This window comes from Aquarana catesbeiana, linkage group LG02, assembly GCF_042186555.1.
Source record: "Aquarana catesbeiana isolate 2022-GZ linkage group LG02, ASM4218655v1, whole genome shotgun sequence".
Classification (NCBI taxonomy): Eukaryota; Metazoa; Chordata; class Amphibia; order Anura; family Ranidae; genus Aquarana; species Aquarana catesbeiana.
In genome coordinates this window covers 773360136-773382789 of record NC_133325.1, presented here as the reverse complement: position 1 = coordinate 773382789, position 22654 = coordinate 773360136, and the positions used below count along the sequence as shown (strand labels likewise).

Genomic DNA, 22654 nt, shown 5'->3' with positions numbered 1-22654 from the left:
GGTCAGTTTATGTGGCCATAGTTATGTGCGTAGTAAGACTGATTTAGAACTTCAGCTAGGAATCATTTTTCTTAGCATTTCATGTTGAGACTACTTGTGACAGGCTGTGGTTAGACACACAACTCACTCAAAAACTCCCCCCCTCCCAATATAGACATCGGCTGATTAACAAGATAGATAAGGAAACCGCAAAAGCATACCTGCAAACTTTGCAAGAATACAAGGGATTAGCTTTGCTAAATTGCTTCGCATCAAGAAAAGTAGGTTGGCTGTTAAAAGGTTAAATGTTTGTATAACGGAAATATTCGCCTGTGACGCAATATATACTGAAAACATATATGCACTGTTTAAGCTGTAATTGGGTACACTTGGCATCCAGACGATAGTCGGGTCAGGTGTCCACTTTGGCCAAAGTGGAATAAAAAACTCCCTTAAACGAGTCCTGTGTCCAGCAAAGTAATTTACTGATATTCCACCTGCTACATCACTGTCACAGTATGTCTAAAGCTGCCCCTTTTCCTGGAAGTGCGAGTGACACAATGGTCATGAGCATAAGTCTATATTGGCTTTCTGGAAATCTGGTTTACCTTATGATCCCTCTGAACTGATACATGTTCAACCAACCGAACCTTACACTCATCCCAAATTTCACTGGGAGGCTGTATGCTGCACCTATGGCTCCTTTACAGTCGCTATTTACACTCCATGTGCACTATGCGCCCTCTCGTGGCTGTGCACATGAAGTCTTAAGCTGGCCATACACCATACAATTTTCCTGTTCAATTTTCTTTAGATTTACCTTCAACTATGTAGTACAAGGGCCTGCCTGATTGCATCCAAATTGAAAGTGTTTAGGTTTGACCTCCTATTATATGGTTTTGGTAAATCTAAAGGAAAGTTGAACAGGAAAATTGAATAGTGTATGGCCAGCCTTAGAATGGGACCACTAGTTAATGACAGATACTAAGCATTATTAAAAAGAAAACTGTTCCCTGTTCAGACCTGAGATCCCAGCACCCAGCAGAGGGAAGTCTATCAGTATTGGCTTCCTTTGTGACTTTTCTCATTAGTCACATGACATCTCCTCCAGGCGCTGGGATCACAGGTCTGAATGGGGGAATAAGTATCTATATAATGCCCACCTGCAGGTCTCAATCTGTTCAATGTCTAATATATCTCCACTTAGGGGCACCAGACCAATGTATATTATTTGTATTGGCCCAGAAGGCAATTACCTTCTTCTCAACCCCATCCCTGTCCTTCCCTAATGGCGAACACCCGCATGTCTGATTTTTAATCAGATATTTTATTCATAAATCACTGTCACTCCATATAACGTCACCCAAGGCAAGCTTGATGTTTGCTGGATTTTCCTTTAGGGTCAAGCTCATAGTGACCACTCTGGAAAAGGGTGCCTTAGATTCAGGATTGGCTGTCATTTTGTAAATTAATTGTAGGAATCTGCTGCGCTCTACTGTCTGAATTTGTAAACGCCTCTAAATATATTATATATGCATTTCCTGCCCCTGGTTGCTGGCTCTAAAACCGGAGAAGGAGGAAGGGGAGAGAGAGAAGTCTCAGGCACATGTCCTGTCCATGCTGCTAAATCCTGGACCAGAAGAGACTATTATAAACTATTAGGGGAAGGGACTAAAGTGCAGAGTAAATAGGCTGACTTCCAGTGCCATGCCATGGTTACTGCCGGTGAGAAGTTCTATTCCAGGCTGATCAGACAACAGTTGGAGGATACCCCCGAGACCACTGATCTTGTCTTCAGTTCTCTGACACCAAGACAGACACCACATCATCCCTAGGGACCCCTACAACTGAACTTTTCTGCAACATTCATCTGGAGTTCTCTAATAATAACCATATATACCTGGGTATATGTGCACAATTCTATCAGGATTCCTATGTACTGTACAGTATCTCAGAGAAGTGAGTACACCCCTCACATTTTTGTAAATATTTTTTTATACCAGTTCATGTGACAAGAAATGACACTTTGCTACAATGTAAAGTAGTGAGCTTGTATGACAGTGTAAATTTGCTGTCCCCTCAAAATAACTCAACACACAGCCATTAATGTCTAAACCGCTGGCAACAAACGTGAGTACACCCCTAAGTGAAAATGTCCAAATTGGGCCCAAAGAGTCGATATTTTGTGTGGCCATCATTAATTTCCAGCACTGCCTTAACCCTCTTGGGCATGGAGTTCACCAGAGCTTCACGGGTTGCCAATAGAGTCCTTTTCCACTCCTCCATGATGACATCACAGAGCTGGTGGAAATTAGAGACCTTGCGCTCCTCCACCTTCCATTTGAGGATGCCCCACTGATGCTCAATAGGGTTTAGGTCTGGATACATGCTTGGCCAGTCCATCACCTTTACCCTCAGCTTCTTTAGCAAGGCAGTGGTCGTCTTGGAGGTATGTTTGGGGTCGTTATCATGTTGAAAGGAAGGGGATCATGCTCTGCTTCAGTATGTCACAGTACATGTTGGCATTCATGGTTCCCTCAATGAACTGTAGCTCCCCAGTGGCGGCAGCACTCATGCAGCCCTAGACCATGACACTCCCACCACCATGCTTGACTGTAGGCAAGACACACTTGTCTTTGTATGCCTCACCTGGTTGTCGCCCCACACGCTTGACACCATCTGAAATAAATACATTTATCTTGGTCTCATCAGACCACAGGACATGGTTCCAGTAATCCATGTGGGAGAAAAGATGGGATGATGGGAGAAAGTTGTAGAAAGTCAACCATCACTGCAGCCCTTCACCAGTCGGGGCTTTATGGCAGAGTGGCCCGACGGAAGCCTCTCCTCAGTGCAAGACACATAAAAGCCTGCATGGAGTTTGCTAAAAAATACCTGAAGGACTCCAAGATGGTGAGAAATAAGATTCTCTGGTCTGATGAGACCAAGATAGAACTTTTTGGCCTTAATTCTAAGCGGCATGTGTGGAGAAAACCAGGCACTGCTCATCACCTGTCCAATACAGTACCAACAGTGAAGCATGGTGGTGTCAGCATCATGCTGTGGGGGTGTTTTTCAGCTGCAGGGACAGGACGACTGGTTGCAATCGAATGAAAGATAAATGCGGCCAAGTACAGGGATATCCTGGACGAAAACCTTCTCCAGAGTGCTCAGGACCTCAGACTGGGCCGAAGGTTTACCTTCCAATGACCCTAAGCACACAGCTAAAATAATGAAGGAGTGACTTCACAACAACTCCGTGACTGTTCTTGAATGGCCCAGCCAGAGCCCTGACTTAAACCATCCATCCAACCTGACAGAACTGGAGAGGATCTGCAAGGAGGAATGGCAGAGGATCCCCAAATCCAGGTGTGAAAAACTTGTTACATGTTTCCCAAAAAAGACTCATGGCTGTATTAGATCAAAAGGGGGCTTCTACTAAATACTGAGCAAAGGGTCTGAATACTTAGGGATTAATAGATAGAGATAGAGAGAGATAGAGAGAGATAGATAGAGATAGAGAGAGATAGAGAGATAGAGATAGATTGCTTTTTAGTTTAATTGAACTAAAAAATAATCAAGAATATATATATATATATATATATATATATATATATATATATATGCTATACAATTGTTATATAAATTATATATATACAGTAAACCTTGTGGGCCTAGGCCAAGATACAGCGTTGTCCTGGAGGGAAGCACTGCCATCTTTATTATCTAACCCACTCTTCCACTTAGCAAAGGTTCTGGTTCTCTTATTTACCTACAGGTGTAGTGCAATGCTGTTTTTGGGAGGGTCACCCCCCCCCCAAAAGAGGGCTACATAATATTTACAATAACATATTTACAGTATATATTAAACAATGTATATTATTATACATTTTTACTTGAATTAATGTACTCAATATGCCAACATTTCATTAATGTGCAACGATTTCTTTGCTTTTTATCGCACAGCACGCAGGTACATCCGGGATACTACCATTTAAGAGCAGAAGAAGGAGGAAGGTTGTGGCGATAACTGTCACCCGCATGTCTGAAAACCTGAAACAGAACAGAAGAGAAAATTGAAATTGTGCAAAATAAATCTAGAATGCACCCTGACAGCATTCCAGCTCGTTGACAGAATGTGAACACACATTGGGGCTCATACACATGACATGGGTATACAGCATGCGGTGTTATGTATACAAATCTGAACTCAGCAGTATTGTATGCTATGGGCCCATTCACACTGCTCTTATTTGGCCCATAGCATTTAACCAGGAAAACCAAGACTAGAAAAGTTTGGGTCTATGGTCCGATTTTGTCTGTATTATAGGCTGAACACACTGGTAGTGGGGTCCCCCAGGGTTCTGTGCTGGGACCAATCCTATTTAATTTATTCATAAACGATCTGGAGGATGGGGATAAACAGTTCTATCTCTGTATTTGCAGACGATACTAAGCTAAGCAGGGCAATAACTTCTCCGCAGGATGTGGAAATCTTGCAAAAAGAACTGAACAAATTAATGGGGTGGGCGACTACATGGCAAATGAGGTTCAATGTAGAAAAATTGTAAAATAATGCATTTGGGTAGCAAAAAATATGAATGCAATCTATACACTGGGGGGAGAACCTCTGGGGGAATCTAGGATGGAAAAGGACCTGGGGGTCCTAGTAGATGATAGGTTCAGCCAAGCTGCTGTTAACAAAGCAAACAGAATATTGGCATGCATTAAAAAGGGGATCAACTCCAGAGATAAAACAATAATTCTCCCGCTCTACAAGACTCTGGTCCGGCCTCACCTGGAGTATGCTGTCCAGTTCTGGGCACCAGTCCTCAGGAAGGATGTACTGGAAATGGAGCGAGTACAAAGAAGGGCAACAAAGCTAATAAAGGGTCTGGAGGATATTAGTTATGAGGAAAGGTTGGGAGCACTGAACTTATTCTCTCTGGAGAAGAGACGCTTGAGAGGGGATATGATTTCAATTTACAAATACCGTACTGGTGACCCCACAATAGGGATAAAACTTTTTCACGGAAGGGAGTTTAACAAGACACGTGTCCACTCCCAAGTGTTATTTCAGAGTGGAGAGAAATGGGTGCTCAGTTTTCTCTGGGTTTAGTAATCCCAGATCAGGGTCTGGAGTTTGGTGACATCAAAGAGATTTACCCTAGGTTTACACCAATGCATTTTTTAGTGCATTTTCTATTTTGCAGAAACGCACTACAGTCCATAGAACATGGCTTCCTGTGGATTTAGTTCAAATCTGTGCATTTTGACCTGGTGCAATTTTTGGAAAGGGTCAGGGACTTTTTTAGGTTGCATTTAGCATGTAATAGACTTTAACCACTTCCGGACCAGCCGCCGCAGTTTTACTGTGGCAGGTTGGCTTGGCTGGGCAAATCGACGTTACCTTACGTCACTTCGCCTTTTGGCACGCCTGCAGCATGTCTCCGGAGCTGATGCGAGTGCGCGGAGGGCGCAATGACCGCCGGGCACCCGCAATTGCTTGTGACAGAGCGAGAACCAGGATCTGTGTGTGTAAACACACAAATCCCGGTTCCTTCAGGGGAGAGGAGAGAGATTCGATCTCCGATCTCTCTCTTCTCTAGACAGTCCCACCCCCCCCACAGTTGGAACACACCTAGGACACACATTTAACCCCTTGATCGCCCCCTAGTGTTAACCCCTTCCCTGCCAGTGACATTTATACAGTAATCAGCGCATTTTTATAGCACTGATTGCTGTATAATTGTCAATGGTCCCAAAAATGTGTCAAAAGTGTACAATTTGTCTGCTGCAATATTGCAGTCCCGATAAAAATCACAGATCGCATCCATTACTAGTAAAAAAAAATAATAATAAAAATGCCATAAATCTATTCCCCATTTTGTAGACGCTATAACTTTTGCGCAAACCAATCAATATACGCTTATTGCATTTTTTTTTTTTTTTTCTACTAAAAATATGTAGGAGAATACATATCGGCCTAAACTGAGGAAAAAATTAGTTTTTTTGAAAAAAAATGTGGCATATTTATTATAGCAAAAAGTAAAAAATATTGTGTTTTTTTTCAAAATTGTCGCTATTCTTTTGTTTATATCGTAAAAAATAAAAACCGCAGAGGTGATCAAATACCACCAAAAGAAAGCACTATTTGTGGGGAAAAAAGGACGTCAAATTTGTTTGGGTGCAATGTCACACGACCGCGCAATTGTCAGTTAAAGTGACTAAGTGCCGTATCGCAAAAAATGGCCTGGTCATTGAGCAGCCAAATCTTCCAGGGCTGAAGTGGTTAATGGACCCGCACCAAAAATGCAAGTGTTGTGTTTTTAATGCGTTTTTTTCTTTTTTTTTTTGCTAATAGGAAAGTATGACAGTTCTGTTCATAAAGTGTGACGTTGATGCAACTGTGATGCGACTTTACTGGCACTAAAATGGTATCAAAGTCGCATCAAAGTAGCTCAGAAACCAGTCGCATGTTAGGGTTAAATACTAGGGTAGGGTTGCCACCTCATCCCTTTAAACCCAAACACATATTTATTACACAGGTTCTGTGGCTGATTAAGGTGGTAATTAAACTCAATTGGTGCCTTATCTGCATTAAATTGACCTCCGAACCTGTGTAATTCAAAGGTGTTCGGGTTTAAAGGGATGAGGTGGCAACTCTATACTAGGGTTAGGCTCGGTTCACACGGGGGCGACTTGTCAGGCGACCTAGCCGCCTGTCAAGTCGCCTCCCGTTCTGTACAATGGAACCGTTCTAATCGGAGCGACGCAAGTCGCTCCGACTTAGAAGAAAGGTTCCTGTACTACTTTGGGGGCGACTTGCATAGACTTCTATACAGAAGTCGTCTTGCAAGTCGCCCCGGCAGTCGTGTGCAGGTCGTGCCGTGTCTAGTGTGAACCGGCACTTAGGGTTAAGGTTTAGGGTTAAGGGCTAGGGTTAGGGTTATATGTTAGGGTTAGAGTTAAGGTTTAGCATTAAGGGGGTAGGGTTAGAGTTAAGGTTTAGCATTAGCAGTAATTGTTAGGGTTAGAACGCTAACCCTAACAATTTCCAGTAGCCCTAATGATTACCGCTAACCCTCACGAATAAAGCCAACTCTAACCCTAACCTTAGCCATTAACCCTAACATGCGACTTTGGACGCAAAGGTCTCTGCACTACTTCCATGCAACTTTGATGCTACTTGAGTACCAGAGAGTGTAAAGTCGCATCAAAATTGTACTCCATGAACAGAACTGTCATACTTTCCTATTAGCCAAAGGCACCCCCCCCCATACCGCAAAACTCAAAATGCATCAAAAACGCACCACAAAAAAAAAAAAACGCGCCACCTTCATAGATGTGAACCTAGCCTTAGGTGGGAAGAAATCTCGAATCCTGTGTCCAGGTCTTATTAGAGACCTGCAGGTTGTGTGAGTACAGAGGTGTGCATGCTCATTATAAGTCAAGCCTGAATATAGCTCAGAGCTCCCATTTTGGGACAGAGCTTTGTTAGGAGAGAGATGAGTGTTTCAGCCAAGAGGGACTTGAGTTCCTGCCAAAGACTCCACCCCATGTTGGTGGATTAGTTGCCACAGGACTGGAAAAGTCAGGGCAAGTTGCGCAAGTCTGTGGAAACTGGGAAAGCTGAGGCAGCTAGTGAGTCCAGGGTACTGGAGGGAGTTTGCAAGTCTCAAGAGAGTGAGGGAGCTTGGGGTTCCAGGAGAAACACTATCAAGAGGCAGCTGGTGTTCCATTCTTTTTTTGGGCGGGGGGCAAACAAACCTTTTTCCCCCCGTTCGGTCAATCGGTCAAATCACCCACCCCCCCATCACTCGCTCGTCTGTCCGCCCTTCAGCCCCACACTTACCCCATCTAGGTCCTGGGCAGCATCGGGTCCTTCCTGCGTCTCCTCCTCCTCAGCAGCTTCACGGCGGCTTCCCCAGTGTCTCCTCCACCGCGGCGGCTTCTTCCTCGGCGGCCAATACGGTTGCTTCTCCTCTCAGCCAATCAGTTCTTAACAGTTCTGCTTCCTGATTGGTCAGGAGGAGAATCTGCGCCCTGAGCCCACCCTTTTTTGAAGCCAGTTAGAGCCTCGGGCTCTAATCATGTGCTTCCAAAAAAAAAAAAACATTAAAATCCATGTGTCCGGCGCCCTGCAAGTAGATTAGGGACCAGATGCATGGATAAGGGAGATCGGCTATCCTGCATTCCTTATGGACCAGAGGCCCGGGGGGGGGGGGGGGGGGGTGTAACTGTAGCTGAGTAAGCCCAGAAAGCTGGTACCCTTAGCACAGGTGCTGCTGAAGCATAGCCAGGTGGCTCGGCATTTTCTTTTGCATTTTTTTGTTGACTGTTTGCTAGTGAAAGACCCCTGCTGGAGAGTTGTGAACTTTTCTTTTTATTTGTTTATTAAAAAATATCCAGGAAATAATAAAAATGATGGAGAAAAAAAATGTGTAAAAAGTATATATATATATATATATATATATATAATTAAAAAAATGAACAATAATAAACATACCAGCAAAAATAGTACAAAAAAAATAAAGATAATTACATTATAAAATAAATACATAATAAAAATATTATATATTAAGTGGGGAGGTAAAGCTGAAGTTTAGGATAAACTAAAAACAGAAAAATCAGCACAGGGGACAAAACTTACAACTTGTATGATGAGCCCCATTGTGTTGATTCTTCTGTTTTCAGTAGAAATCTTCATCTCTCCTTCGACTAGACAGGCAGACAGACCAAAATACACCAACATGTTTATTTTTAATATCTAATTTCATTTAAAATGCTGTAGAAAGGTATTCAACTCACCAACTAAGTGGGCGGCTCTGTAATACTTGACATACCGTACTTGATGTCTTTTATTGGAGTATAAAGGCTGAACTTTTGTTTACAGAACAAACTCCACTTTGTGTAATCGGACAACAACACGAAACTGGCGAGAAAGGAGGATTTATAGGAAGTATCGCAAACAACTCAAAGAAATTCTCAGAATTATTGCAGCACAGTGGCTCAGTAGTTAGCACTTCCCCCTGGCAGCACCGGGGTTATTGGTTTGAATCCAAACCACGGCACGGCATGGAGTTTGCATGTTCTTCCTGTGCCTGTGTGTTTCCTCCCACACTCCAAAGACATGCTGGTAGGTAAATTGTCCCTAGTATGTGTATGTGTGAATGTGAGATGGGGAGCTTAGATTCTAAGCTCCTTGAGGGTAGGGACTAATGCCAATGTATTTATTTATGTAAAGCACTGCATACATTGTTGGTGCTATATAAATATCTGTAATATAAATTTGAATTTACAAACTGCAGACCAGGGGCATGAGGGTGCACGGGCGCTGCCCCCTCATCCATGCGTTCGGCCCTTTGCTGTACGCCAAGCGCATGGATTCCTATGGTGGGGGTGTTTTTTTGAAGCACTGATTAGAGCCAGAGGCTCTAATAGGCTTCAAAATAGGGTGGGCTTGGGGCGCAGAGAGTGCGCTCACAGCCCACCCAGGTGTGTTAAAATAGCAAATGAATATTCGCTATTGTAACACTGATCCTCCTCCCGGCCAATCAGGAAGTGGGTCAGGGACCCGACTGGCTGAAAGGAGGAGACGCACGGCGTAACGGAGAGGACACAGGGGCCGCTGCCTGGATACTCGCTGCCCGGATGCCCGCTGCAAGAATGCGCGCTGCTTACATCAGAGTTCCCCTTTACATAAGGATTTGCAGAATTCCCCCTTGCACTGTAAGGGGGAATCCTGCAGACTGTGATGTAAAGGGGAACACCTGGAACTCTGATATGGGGGGCACTACTGATTGTATTCACCCCCCCCCTCTAAATCATCGACCCCCCCTCAGACTGGCCTGGTGACGCTGTCACTGACCTCCTCTGGTTTTAACCAATAGTCTCTTCTTCACAGTCCACACACGTCTGACTCCTCCCGTGATCCCCATCCCAAGGGCGCTCTAACTTTTGATGACTCTCCAGGCTCCCCCTCAAAGACTGCAGATATAATACAAGACAAGAGATGGTCAGAGATTGCGGACCTGATACAGGAGATGGTTAGAGGCCGCAGACATGGTACAGAGATATTCAGAGATTGCGGGCCTGATACAGGAGATGGTTAGAGGCTGAAGACATGATACAGAGGTGGTCAGAGGATGCGGACATGGTACAGGAGGTGGTCAGAGGATGTGGACATGGTACAGAGGTGGTCAGAGGATGCAGACATGGTACAGAGGTGGTCAGAGGATGCAGACATGGTAGAGGAGATAGCAAGACAGATTGTGAACATCTCATCACTGATAACTACTGCCTGTGGGCATCACAATAGATGACAGCCAGCCAAGCAATGGATTTATGGATGCGGCCCAGGGGTCTGGTGGTGGGAGTCTCCAGAGTCCAATCCAGCAGCCAAGGGTGGATGTTGCAGGCACAGGCATGGTGCTGTGGTGGCAATCTCTGACTCCGAACAAGCTCCTCCAGAGTCTAGCCATAGTGCGGCGCAGCGGCAGGCTGGGGTTCGGTCTTCTGCCTGCTCCACTGATGCAGTGTCGAGACGCGCCGTCCATTCAAAAATTGCGCCAGGCGGCGCCATTACGTCACTTACTCACTGCGTATGCTCCCGCCTGGCCGAAAAAGGCCGAGTGTGTACGAGCCCGGTGGGCTTCAGAACGGCGCATGCACAGTGTAATTGTCGGCCCGTAGCCATATTTTTTATGGGCACTGCTGCCCGTAATGGGCATTTACGGGCAGCCTGAAAATGGGCTGAAATTTATGGGCTGCCTGACACTGATGCCCGCCACCCAGATGGGGTAAATGCCGGACCAGCAGACAGCGAGTAAGCTGGGGGGGGGGTTGAGGTGGCGCTGGGGGGGGGGGGGGGGTGTCTGCCGCCACTGCTACAGACTCAGAGTTGGCATCCACAGGAGTAGCAGGTCTTTGAGGGATAAATTGGTGTATAATAGGTGGAAGAACAGGAATCAATGTGAAAATGTAGGAATTTTAAAATGAGTTCTATGGTTACTTTCATTTTATAACATCAGCATTGTAATAACAATACAAACAATAGTTATATTTGACAATTCACTATAAGCTTACCTGAAATATCTCCTTTCATGGTGTGAGTTCTACCTGTCCGCTGGCTGTCTCTTATCAAAATTTGCTGGATTCCCTGCATGCTTTGCTGCTTCTCCTCAATTCCTAAGGACTACATATCCAATGGTTCCTTGCTGCCTGCAAGCAGGGATTTCTGTACTGACTCTGCCTCCTGAAACTCCTTCTCTCAGCACCTCCGTAGATCAGAAGGCAGGCTCTGTGAAATGTGTGACACAGCAGTGCCTACCCACAGGGCATAGTGAATATGTGTCTATGTTGCTTTGCATCATTTAAGGTTCTTTGCAGTAAAAGCAAGGAAGCAATAAAACCTATGTAGTGTATTCATGTGCTTTACTAAACAAAATGCAGCACATAGAATTGTAGGAATAAAACATTCATGCATACAAAGTATCACAAAATATGCATGCAATACACACATGCACAAACTCTATCCGTACCAGCAAATTAGCAATGATAACGTATGCAACTGAAAGTTACTTAACGTGGGTTGTAGATTTGGGGTCTTCCTCAAATAATATTCCTATTTTTAGTCTTTCTTTATGATGGAGTCGTTTATCAGGATCTATTCCAGACTGCTCCTTGGAGTCCCACAGAACTACTCCTTCCTTTGTGTCCACCACATGGCTGTGTTTCAAGTCCTTCTCCCCTCTCCCTTCTTTCTGCCAACTTCATGAACCAGTCCAACAGGTAAATGTCAGAAATCATACCGAGACAGAAGTACAGTTAAATCACACTTGTTTAATAATAAAAGTAAATAGAACAAACGTAGTCAAAACATAGCCAGAGTTCAGGAGCCGGAACGGATAGCCAGACAAGCCAAACATCAGGGAGCCGGAGATGAGCATAGTAAAACATCAAGCAGGATCTGGAGCCAGAAGGGATTTCAGCCAAGCAAATATTTTAACAGGAATGCAGAAGAGCGTCTCTGTGATGTTGACTAAGGTGAAGGCAGAGATCCTCTGGGCTGGGCGGCTTAAGTAGGCAGGACTGACAAGCAGGATATCATCAACAGCTGGGTAACTGTGGAGAGATAGGAGCTGGCAATTAGCCGACAGCTGAGCGGCCAGCTCTGAAAAGGAAGGGCTGAGCCCAGCCCTGACAGTAAATTAGCATATTAATAGAAGAAGCCTTGCTAATAAAAACAATACATGGTCTTAAAATGCCATTCCATATATATATATATATATATATATATATATATATATATATATATATGCTATAAAAATCACTAAAATAGTCATAGCAACACAGCTTCTTAAAATTCAAGGAAGTAAATGTGTGGGGATCTTCACAAAGTAAGTTAACAAATTTCAAGGTCATTTAGATTAATAGGAGTAGGCTAGAAATCAGAGAAATACAACTTGAAAATGTATATATGAATTTACATTATGTTGGGGGTCAGAATAATCATCGTATAATGATACAGATTGCGGGCACAGTAGCATAGCAATACAAGAATCATCTAACAAATATTCCAAAACTCCGAAAATAACCAAAAGACATAGCTGAATGGTCCACATCACAGCAGCAAACATATACATTTCAAAATACCATTCAATGGTGTAAAAAAAAAAAATCCTTAATTTTCTCCTCCCCCTCATCCACTTTCTCCCCGGCCCCTACACCCCTCTTCCCCCAATTGGCCCCAAATCAGTGGAGAAAAGTCACCCCTCAATCCCACTCTAGCAATACTACTAAATATTACCAACAGAGTACAAAGTTAATAGAATCATTAATCCCTCGTAGTTGTGTGGCTTTAGTTAAAGTCCAACTCCAGGCAAAAAAACAAAACCTCCTCCCATACTCCCCTCCACTACCCCTGGAATTAAATAAGTAAGCCCCATCTAATCATTCATTTTATGGACGTCCTCCCAGAACCCACCTCCTGCGTGCCCACTGAGGCACGCATTATGCACGTTTGGTGACCACTGTGTTCTTTGGACACAGCTGATCACAGATCGCGGTACTGGGTCAATCACAGCGGCCCTTTACCATGTGCTCAGCTGTGTCCAATCACAGCTAATCACATGTAAACAGACTTGCCAGTTACATGCTGTGTCTGTGCGAGTAAAGGGCAACTGATGCCCAGCAAGGCTATTACTTATTATCAGTGCCCTGACTATCAGTGCAGCCTCATCAGTGCCCATCAGTGCATCCTCATTAGTGCCCATCAGTGCAGCCTCATCAGTGCCCATTAGTGCAGCCTCATCAGTCTCCATCAGTGCAGGCTCATTAGTGCTCATCAGTGCAGCCTCATCAGTACCCATTAGTGCAGCCTCATCAGTGCAGCCTAATCAGTGCCCATCAGTGCCACCTCATCTGTGCACATCAGTGCAGCCTCATCAGTGCCCATTAGTGCATCCTCATTAGTGCCCATCAGTGTAGCCTCATCAGTGCCCATCAGTGCAGCCTGATCAGTGCACTCTAGCGAAGAAGAAAAATTACTTATTTGCCAAGTGTTATAACATAAACTAAGAAAACCTTTTTTTTTTTTCAAAGTCTTTTTTCATTTGTTTAGCAAAAAATAAAATACCAGTGGAGATTAAATACAACCAAAAGAAAGCTCTATCTGTTTCAAAAAAATGAATAAAAATGTCATATGTTTACAGTGTTGCATGACCGCGCAATTGTCATTCAAATAGTGACAGCGCTGAAAGATGAAAATTGGTCTGGGCAGGAAGGGGGTGAAAGTGCCTGGTATAGAAGTGGTTAAAGGAAAATCACAGTACTGTAGGTTCTATACATGGTACAGATGCCCCACTTTACAGGCAGATTAAGGGGATACTATGCACACTCGTGGAATGGCGCCAAACTTCAGTATTTTAAACATTTTTACAGGTTACATGTTTAGAGTTACAGAGGAGGTTTTGGGCTAGAATTTTCGCTCTTACTCTAACGTTCGTGGAGATACCTCACATGTGTGGTTTGAATGCCATTTACATATGTGGGTTCACATGCACAGCGACGCCACGCATCCAGAACTCTACCCTACGCAGTGTTTTGTCGTATTAGACGTCATCAGGGGCGTGGTCGCAGGCTTTAGCAGTGCATATATATATATATATATATATATATATATATATATATATATATATATATATATATATAGGGTAGGCACTCACAAAGGTCGTCCCGCCCTAATTGTGTTCCAAGCCTCATAATGGAAGAATCTCCAGGAAGCGGAAATGACGCCGCTCCCGTAAGTAAATGAATTCACTTCCAGGCCGGATATGATGTCAGAAACTGGAAGTAAACAACAGAAATTGCCACAAGGATGTGCATAGATCATCCCAGATACACTATCAGAGACTGAAAAATTTAGACCGGGCAAGAATAGAATACATTTCTAAAAAAAACAAAACAATATTAGATATACTTGATGAACTAAAAAATATAGAAGATCAAAAGTTATATTGAAATTCATTACAACTACATTGTGAATAGAGTGATGTTACTGCAATAGGGACTCTTGCACCATCTTGTGGTCAGAAACCAAATTACTCCTAGAATAAATACAAATACTCACACTAATCAAATAGAAAAATAAGTACATACTACTGACCTTTGCTGGAGATGTCTGGGAGACAGAGGCACATTACTTCATATATTCTGGTCATGCCCCAAATTGACTAACTTCTGGACGAGGAAGTGACTCAAAAGTTTACGGAATATAAAATACCTGGTGATCCGGCATTCTTCTTACTGCATGTTTCCAATATCCCTGCCAAATGTTATCAAAAATCAATCTTGGGGCACCTCCTTAATGCTGCAAAGTCCTGCATTCCACTTTACTGGAAAAAACAATCACCGCCAACAGCGGCCGATTGGCTTCGTAAGGTGATAGACATCAGTGGAATGGAGGACTTGCTGGCAGTTGAACGAAACCAACAGGATGAGTACTCCATGACTTGGAGTGTCTGGAAACAGTTCATCCTGTCTATGGAGGGAGTAGCCCTCCTTGGACAGGAGAGTCATGTATGAATATTATCCTTTATACGCCTTGGCTATCCTTCCTGGCTATATTTTTATTTTTTTATGATTTTTTTATTTTTTTGTTTTTGTTTTGTTTTGTTTGTTTTGTTTTGTTTTTGTTAATTGATTAGAAATAGGAAAAAGGAAACGAGCGACGTCAGGTTTGCTACCTGAACCCTCTTTATATACCTCCATACAAGATAACAAGGGGCGGCGCCGGGCGGAGACTGGCCCTATAATGACCATATTGTTCTGCACCGCCAGATATAGATGAATAAGGTTATATTGCAGTTGTAATCTGTATGCTATATTGTTTTCTTTCTGTTGTATTGACCTGACTTTGCCCGTTGTGGGTGTTAATAAAAGTTATATTTGAAAAAAAAAAAAAAAGAAAAATAAGTACAATAAAAATGTAATTAAAACATATTATACATTAATAATCCTAAGTCATAATGAATGGAGAATAGCAAATAAATCCAAAGTAGACGTGCAGGTCCTAATTAATCAACAAAGGGAACTAGCTATTGTTAATAAAAGGCATTAACATCCCGTTCAATATTAAGGCCATGAGGTATATACAATTTAAGGGAATAGATTCACCATGTCTCAAGCCTAGAAATGCCTCTCCTCATGTGGCTAACCCCCCCCCCCAGTTTGGAATTCATTTATCTATTGCCATGAAAGTAGTGCCCCTAGGGTCCTTTCCGTGGCACATGGCATAATGTTTGGAAAGGCTGTGGTTAAGAAAATCTTTGCGTGTGTTAGCTAAATATTCTTTTTACCTGACCTGTAATTTACAAACTGTTCTTCCCACATAATGGAGCCCACAAGGGCAAGTGATTAACCGCTTGCCGACCAGCCGCCGCAGTTGTACTGCGGCAACATGGTTCAGCTGCGCGAATCGATGTTACGTCGGTAACATAAACGGCCACTAGGGGGCGCTTGCGTGCGGCCGGAGGAGCACACACACACCCCCTGCTCTCTCCCTGACCTGATGCGAGTGCCTGGCATTCTCGATCACCGCCGGGCTCCCGCGATCGCTCGGGGCACATGGAGAACCGGGAGCTGTGTGTGTAAACACACAGTTTCCGGTTCTCTGAGGAGTGAACTGACAGATCGTCTGTTCATACAGAGTATGAACAGCGATCTGTTAGTTTCCCTGCACAGTCTCCTCCCCCCTTCAGTTAGAACATGTACTAGGACACACATTAACCCATTCACTGCCCCCTAGTTTTAACCCCTTCACTGCCAGTGACATTTTTACAGTAATCAATGCAATTTTAATTGATCGATGTATTAATGCCAGTTGTCCCAAAAATGTGTCAAAATTGTCTGACGTGTCCGGGCCATAACGTCGCAGTCATGATAAAAATCGCTGATCGCCGCCATTACTAGTAAAAAAAAAAAAGATTAATAAAAATGCCATAAAACTCTCCCCTACTTTGTAGACGCTATAACTTTTGCGCAAACCAATCAATATAAGCTTATTGCGATTTTTTTCTACCAAAAATATGTAGAAGAATACGTATCGGCCTAAACTGAGGAAAAAAAATGTTTTTTTATATATTTTTGGGGGATATTTATTATAGCAAAAAGCAAAAGATAATGCGTTTTTTTTTTTCAAAATTGTCGCTTTTTTTTTGTTTATAGCGCAAAAAATAAAAACCGCAGAGGTGATCAAATACCACCAAAATAAAGCTCTATTTATGGGGAAAAAAGGACGTCAATTTAGTTTGGGAGCCACATCGTAAAACCCCGCAATTGTCAGTTAAAGCGGCGCAGTGCCAAATCACAAAAAGTGGTCTGGTCTTTGGCCAGCCAAATGGTCCGGGGCTTAAGCGGTTAAATAGATTACGTTCTTGGTAGAACGAGTCATAAAGAATTAATAGTATGAGACTGGGAAGTAGTATTAGAAGTAAAGGACAGATATTTCCTACTCTTAAGGGAATTAATCTTACATGCCTCACATTTTCTACAGGGGTAAAAACCTTTCAATTCTTCAAAAAAGCTACAGTATGTCTAACAGGAGGTTCAATAATATTGGAAGCTTTTTTTAATCTGAGCAAGGGGACCCCTCTATACACAACCACAGGTGTTTCTGGGAGTACAGAGCTCAAAATTCTATAATTTCTTAAAATATCCCAATGTTTTTCTTAATGGAGAAATGTTGATTAGAGAATTGATTAGAGAAAGCCAGGAAGAAAGGAAATCTAGAGGAAAATTCAGTATTGGTAGATCTAGCCTTATGGAGTAGCGTGACTTCCCTTTCTCTACTGCCTACTTCCTCCAGAACCTTATCCACTTCCTTAGGGTCGTATCCCTTTTCCAAAAACTTCTTTTTGAGGAATTGGGCTTCTCTCATATAATCATCCAGAAAAGTAAATCCTACTGCGGCAGGTTGGCTCGCCTGGGCAAATCGTCGTAGGTATATGTTGGCTGCTTTAAGACCACTAGGGGGCGCGAGGACGGAACTGCTGCACGTGCCCGGCAGCCGCAATGTTTTCCAGCACCAGCGATCGCTCCTGAGAGGCACAGAATGGAGGTCTGTCAATGTAAACAGACAGGTCTCCGTTCTGTCAGGGGTGAGGAGACACATCTGTTGTTCATACTAAGTATGAACAGCGATATGTCTCCTCCTTCGGGCAGTCCCACCCCCCCCCCCCCACAGTTAGAATCACTCCCTAGGACACACACACTTTGTCATGGTTATGCAATAGGGTTTTCTCTGTCAGCTTACCTGTCTCCATGTGTTCATCTCTAAAGACCAGCTGCCTCTCACCTGCCTGGTTTTATAACCTCTCCTCTAAGCATGGCCCCACCCCAGGCCCTATCAGGGAACCCTATATTAACCTGTGCACTGCAAGCCAGCAGTGCTGATCAACCATTGTGTGTTAGCCTCTGTGTGTACTTGCTGTGTTTCCTACGTCTGATTCCTGTTACCGACTTTGGCCTGTTCCCAACTCTCCCTGTCTGCTTGTTACCCTGACCTTTGGCGTGTTATGTTTATCCTTGTCTGCTAGTCACCCTGACCCCTTATTTCCCTGTCGTTCCAGCCTGCTGCCTCCTTCCTCTTCTCCTGTAGTCTACCGTGAGCGTGAGCTGCGAGACCCTGCGGGCCGCGACCTGGAGCCAGACTGCAGCGCAGTCCATCCTCACCACTAGAGGCTCTGGTGAACACCCGCTGGCTCTTAGACTTCGCGCCCTGGGGAATCTATGCTCTAGCTCCCACTGGGATCCATGTTATTTATCCTGTAGACCTGCTTCCTGAACCTTCCAGGGTTCAAACCGCAGCAGTCAGTCCTAGGGTCCACTACCTTAGCGGTGCACTTCCGACTCCTACAGAGTGCATCTGTCACCTGGTCCCAGGTGACCTGACACACTTAACTCCTTGATCACCCCTAGTGTTAACCCCTTCCCTGCCAGTGACATTTATACAGTAATCAATGGCTATTTTTAGCTCTGATCACTGTGTAAATGTCAATGGTCCCAAAAAAGTGTCCAATCTGTCCGCTGAAATGTCGCAGTCACAATAACAATCACAGATCGCCGCCATTACTAGTAAAAAAAAAAAATGAATAATAAAAATGCCATAAATCTATCCCTTATTTTGTAGACTTTGCGCAAACCAATCAATATATGGTTATTGCAATTTTTTTTTTTTTTACCAAAAATATGTAGAAAGATTATATATCACCCTAAACTGAGGAAGAAATTAGTTTTTTATATTTTTGGGGGGGATATTTATTATAGCAGAAAGTAAAAAATATTGCTTTGTTTGCTGTGCAAGGAGCCCCATATCTACATACCCCCCCAAATTTGGGGTACCTATGACCCCAGGTCGCCGAGCTACGACCCTCGAAGCTCGTTTTTTTTTTTTTTTTTTTTTTTTAATGCACTGCCTCACCTGCCTCCCCTGACTGCACGTCCCTGTCACACAGGCCGGTTTAGGAATAAGCCCACACAAGTGCCCAGATAGGAAGTGGTTTTGCTATGGGGGCACGTGGAGAAAAGGAGGAGTGGGGGACACCAGAGGAGGAGGATCGGAGCTCCTCTGTGCAAAGCCTTTACACAGAGCCGGTAAGTATCTTTTTTTTATTTTCGGTAAAAAAAAATGAAGGCTTATAACCACTTTACTCTTGGGGGATGCTTTGACTCTGTCTGTAAAGTCACGGTTAGGCAGATCCAAGAGCTGTGGCTCCCAATAGAGGGACAGCATTCACACAGAGACCAATGGAAGGTATAAACTATTTCCGACAAGGCCTGCTTTACTGAAAAAAGCAAAACCATACCAAAAACATGCCAAACCCAGCAGAGCACTGCTATTTATTAAAACTGCCCCACTTAAGATAGCTGCCGAACATCACCAGGGATTGCAGTGTCCAATCAGATAGCTGCTCTCCCCGAGACAACTATGGAGTCTGCAGAGGAACAATATTGACTCCCTCTGCATCACCTGCTGGATGGATTGAGAACTACACCTGCCTACAGGCGCATCTGACATTTACAATGAAAAAAGTGTGTTTAACCACTTGCCTACTGGCCACTTACACCCCATTCCTGCCCAGACCATTTTTCAGTTTTCTGCGCTGACGCACTTTGAATGACAATTGAGCGGTGATGCAATGCTGTACTCAAATTAAACTTTTATCCTTTTTTTTAGACACATAGAGCTTTCTATGGCAGTATTTAATCACCACTGGGTTTTTTGTTTTTTGCTAAATAAACGAAAAAAAGACTGAACATTTTGAAAACTGCACTGCACTGACGGACACTAATACATTTCACTGATTGGCACTGATGAGGCTGCACTGACGGACACTAATACATTTCACTGATGGGCACTGATGAAGCTGCACTGATCGGCACTGATATGCCCTGTACATGCGGTCAGAATTTCCAACGGAATATGTGCGATCGGAGCTTGTTATCGGAAATTCCGACCGTGTGTGGGCTCCATTTGACTTTTTCCATCGGAATTTCCGACACACAAAGTTTGAGAGCAGGATATAAAATTTTCCGACAACAAAATCCGATCCTTTAAATTCCGATCATGTGTAGACAAATCCGACGGACAAAGTGCCGCTCAGAATAAATTAAGAGACGAAAGCTATTGGCTATTGCCCCGTTTATAGTCCCGACTTATGTGTTTTACGTCACCGTGTTAGGAACGATCGGATTTTCTGACAACTTTGTGCGACCGTGTGTATGCAAGACAAGTTTGAGCCAACATCCGTCGGAAAAAAACGATGGATTTTGTTGTCGGAATGTCCGATCAATGTCCGATCGTGTGTACGGGGCATTAGGCAGCACTGATGGACACTAATACGTTTCACTGGGGGGCACTGAGTGGCACTGATGGGGCTGCACTGATAATCAGTGCCCTGATTATCAGTGTAAATGTGTACTGTCACAGGTTTGCCAGTTACTGGCTTTCCTTTCCTCAGACAGATAACAGGCATTTTTTTTTACATTTGATCAGCTGTGATTGGACAAGCTGATCACTTCATTTTTTTCACATACTACCCCACCACCCAGTATCATCACCTTTTGTAAGGTGAGGCATGAAAATATAGAGATTGTTTAAAGTGATTTTTTTTTTTTTCATCAAGTACTCTATACACTTAGTTCAACCTATCATATATTCACAAATCTTAATCTAGATCAAAAAATTATTAAAATATGAGCAAAGGGACAATATTAGTCGAGACCACCCTATTAATTGTTTTGAATATTAAACAGTCTGGCTATATAGGACAATACGGAACACTCACCCGACACCCGCTGACTACATACTAATTTTTACAAATATCAAATTACAGGTGCCTCGCCCTACACCTTCCCCACTGGGTCCAAATGTGTGGCTCCTTACAAGCCCCGCGGACTATGGCCGCGCCCAGAGGCGACAGAGGGAATGAGCAAACATTGTGGGACCACCGCACGCAACGGTTTTTATTAATTCAAACTATGCGACACAAGCCCACTTTCCTTTTCCCAAATGGTAAGTACTTCGCCATATGTATGGAAATGTACTTTCAAAACTTTCAAAATATCACAAAATGATCTATCGTGTTTTGTATATTGTAGAAAATCCTAATGGAATTTTTTGATGTATCTCTTTAGAATTTAAAACCCCCCTGAAGAAGACCAGAAAAGGAAAAAAGGGTCGAAATGCATTGGGGTATTCATGGGGATTCATATGGATAGTATTGATACAATGTAACTGTACAATTAGAACTTTTTTAATGAATTGATTGCCATGGGAGATGGTCCTTTGTTGTTGCTTGTGTCGACTACTGGAAATTTTATGTGATATTGATTGTATCTATGCAATGCATTCTATGTCTGAATTAAATAATATTTTTACTAAACATGGTTACAAAACATGGTTACTAAACATTGTTTCAGAAATATTTTGCTGCTTAAAAGCCCCCTGGGGAAACTTTTCCACCAATTTTGGAGTGTCCAGAAAGGAGCCGTCACCATCACCCGTTCACTGGACCTCATACCCCCACCAAGGAAGGTCAAACAAGACTTTTCAAAGGGATCTTGGAATGGTGTCACTGGAGCTGAATCCCCGGCTTCTCTTTGATAAGATACTCCTCTGCGGCCCGCGATATCCATATGACGACATCATTGATGACGAAACACGCGGGAAGAAGTCGTGATGTGTCACGTCATCACCTACCAGGAAGCGGCAGCCATTTTGATGGTTAGAAACATTCGGTTTCTCTTTGTATTCATGCCTGTTCGAAACTTTTATCAAGTGAGTGCAACACTTTTTAAACAATCCATTTTTTATGGAACATACTACACCATGATATGCCCGTTCATTCCTCCATACCTCCATGAGAGCAATATGGATATTGTGGGCAGCGGAGGAGTATCTTATTAAGGGGAATCCGGGGATTCAGCTCCAGTGACACCATTCCAGGATCACTTCGAAAAGGCTTGTTTGACCTTCCTTGGTGGGGGTCCACAGTGTGAACGGGTGATAGTGACGGCTCCTTTCTGGACACTCCTTACTTCTTGTCCTCTCAATCGCCATATTCCAAGTTTTATTCTGAAGTGGGATTGGGAATGTTTTAATATGGACTGATTAGGACTGTGTAAATCTGACTTTATAATCAGATTTTTGGTTCCAAGCGTTGCACCAACATTATCTTGTACCTCTAGGTAATTCCACCCCCCCCCCAAAAAAAAAATCCCCTCCAAGCACAAATTCCCTCCCCCTTTAACATATCACCTCTTCTGGCATAACTAGAGTTGCCACCTCATCCCTTTAAACCTGAACACATATAAATTACACAGGTTCTGAGGCTAATTTCATGCAGATAAGGCATTAATTATCACCTTAATCAGCCACAGAAACTGTGTAATTAATGTGTATTTGGTTTTAAAAGGTTGATGTGACAACCCTAGGCATAATAACCCCCCCCAAATCCCCCCTCCAAGCACAAATCCTCTTCCTCCAACCCCCCCTCCCAATACAAAGCCCCCCAAATCACCATTCCTAGCACACACACCCTCCTAGAGCAATTCTTATCTCCTGCCCCCTCCGAATTCCCCCCCCCATATCCTCGAGGCGCCCCCCCCACCT

General features: G+C 43.4%; 1 protein-coding gene and 1 long non-coding RNA gene across 5 annotated transcripts in view; one reads left to right on the top strand and one right to left on the bottom strand.

Annotated features, from left to right (window-relative positions):
- Positions 1 to 8842, bottom strand: part of LOC141129356 (apovitellenin-1-like) — an 81564-nt gene extending 72722 nt beyond the window's left edge. The window contains exons 1-2 of one of the 4 annotated variants that reach the window (XM_073617333.1): positions 8791 to 8842; positions 3971 to 4032 (exon numbers count right to left, since the gene is read on the bottom strand). In XM_073617333.1, coding sequence (XP_073473434.1) covers positions 3971 to 4022 — 52 coding nt within the window. In that variant the 5' untranslated portion in view covers positions 4023 to 4032; positions 8791 to 8842. Of the gene's footprint in view, positions 1 to 3875; positions 4033 to 8790 lie in introns of those variants that run through there. The other 3 variants (XM_073617336.1, XM_073617337.1, XM_073617338.1) reach the window with 3 other exon arrangements.
- Positions 8843 to 9057: 215 nt separating this feature from the next.
- On the top strand, positions 9058 to 21373 carry LOC141130124 (uncharacterized). Its single transcript, XR_012242002.1, has 3 exons — positions 9058 to 9118; positions 20877 to 21055; positions 21178 to 21373. It is a non-coding gene; the product is annotated as an uncharacterized lncRNA (long non-coding RNA).
- Positions 21374 to 22654: the final 1281 nt, after the last annotated feature.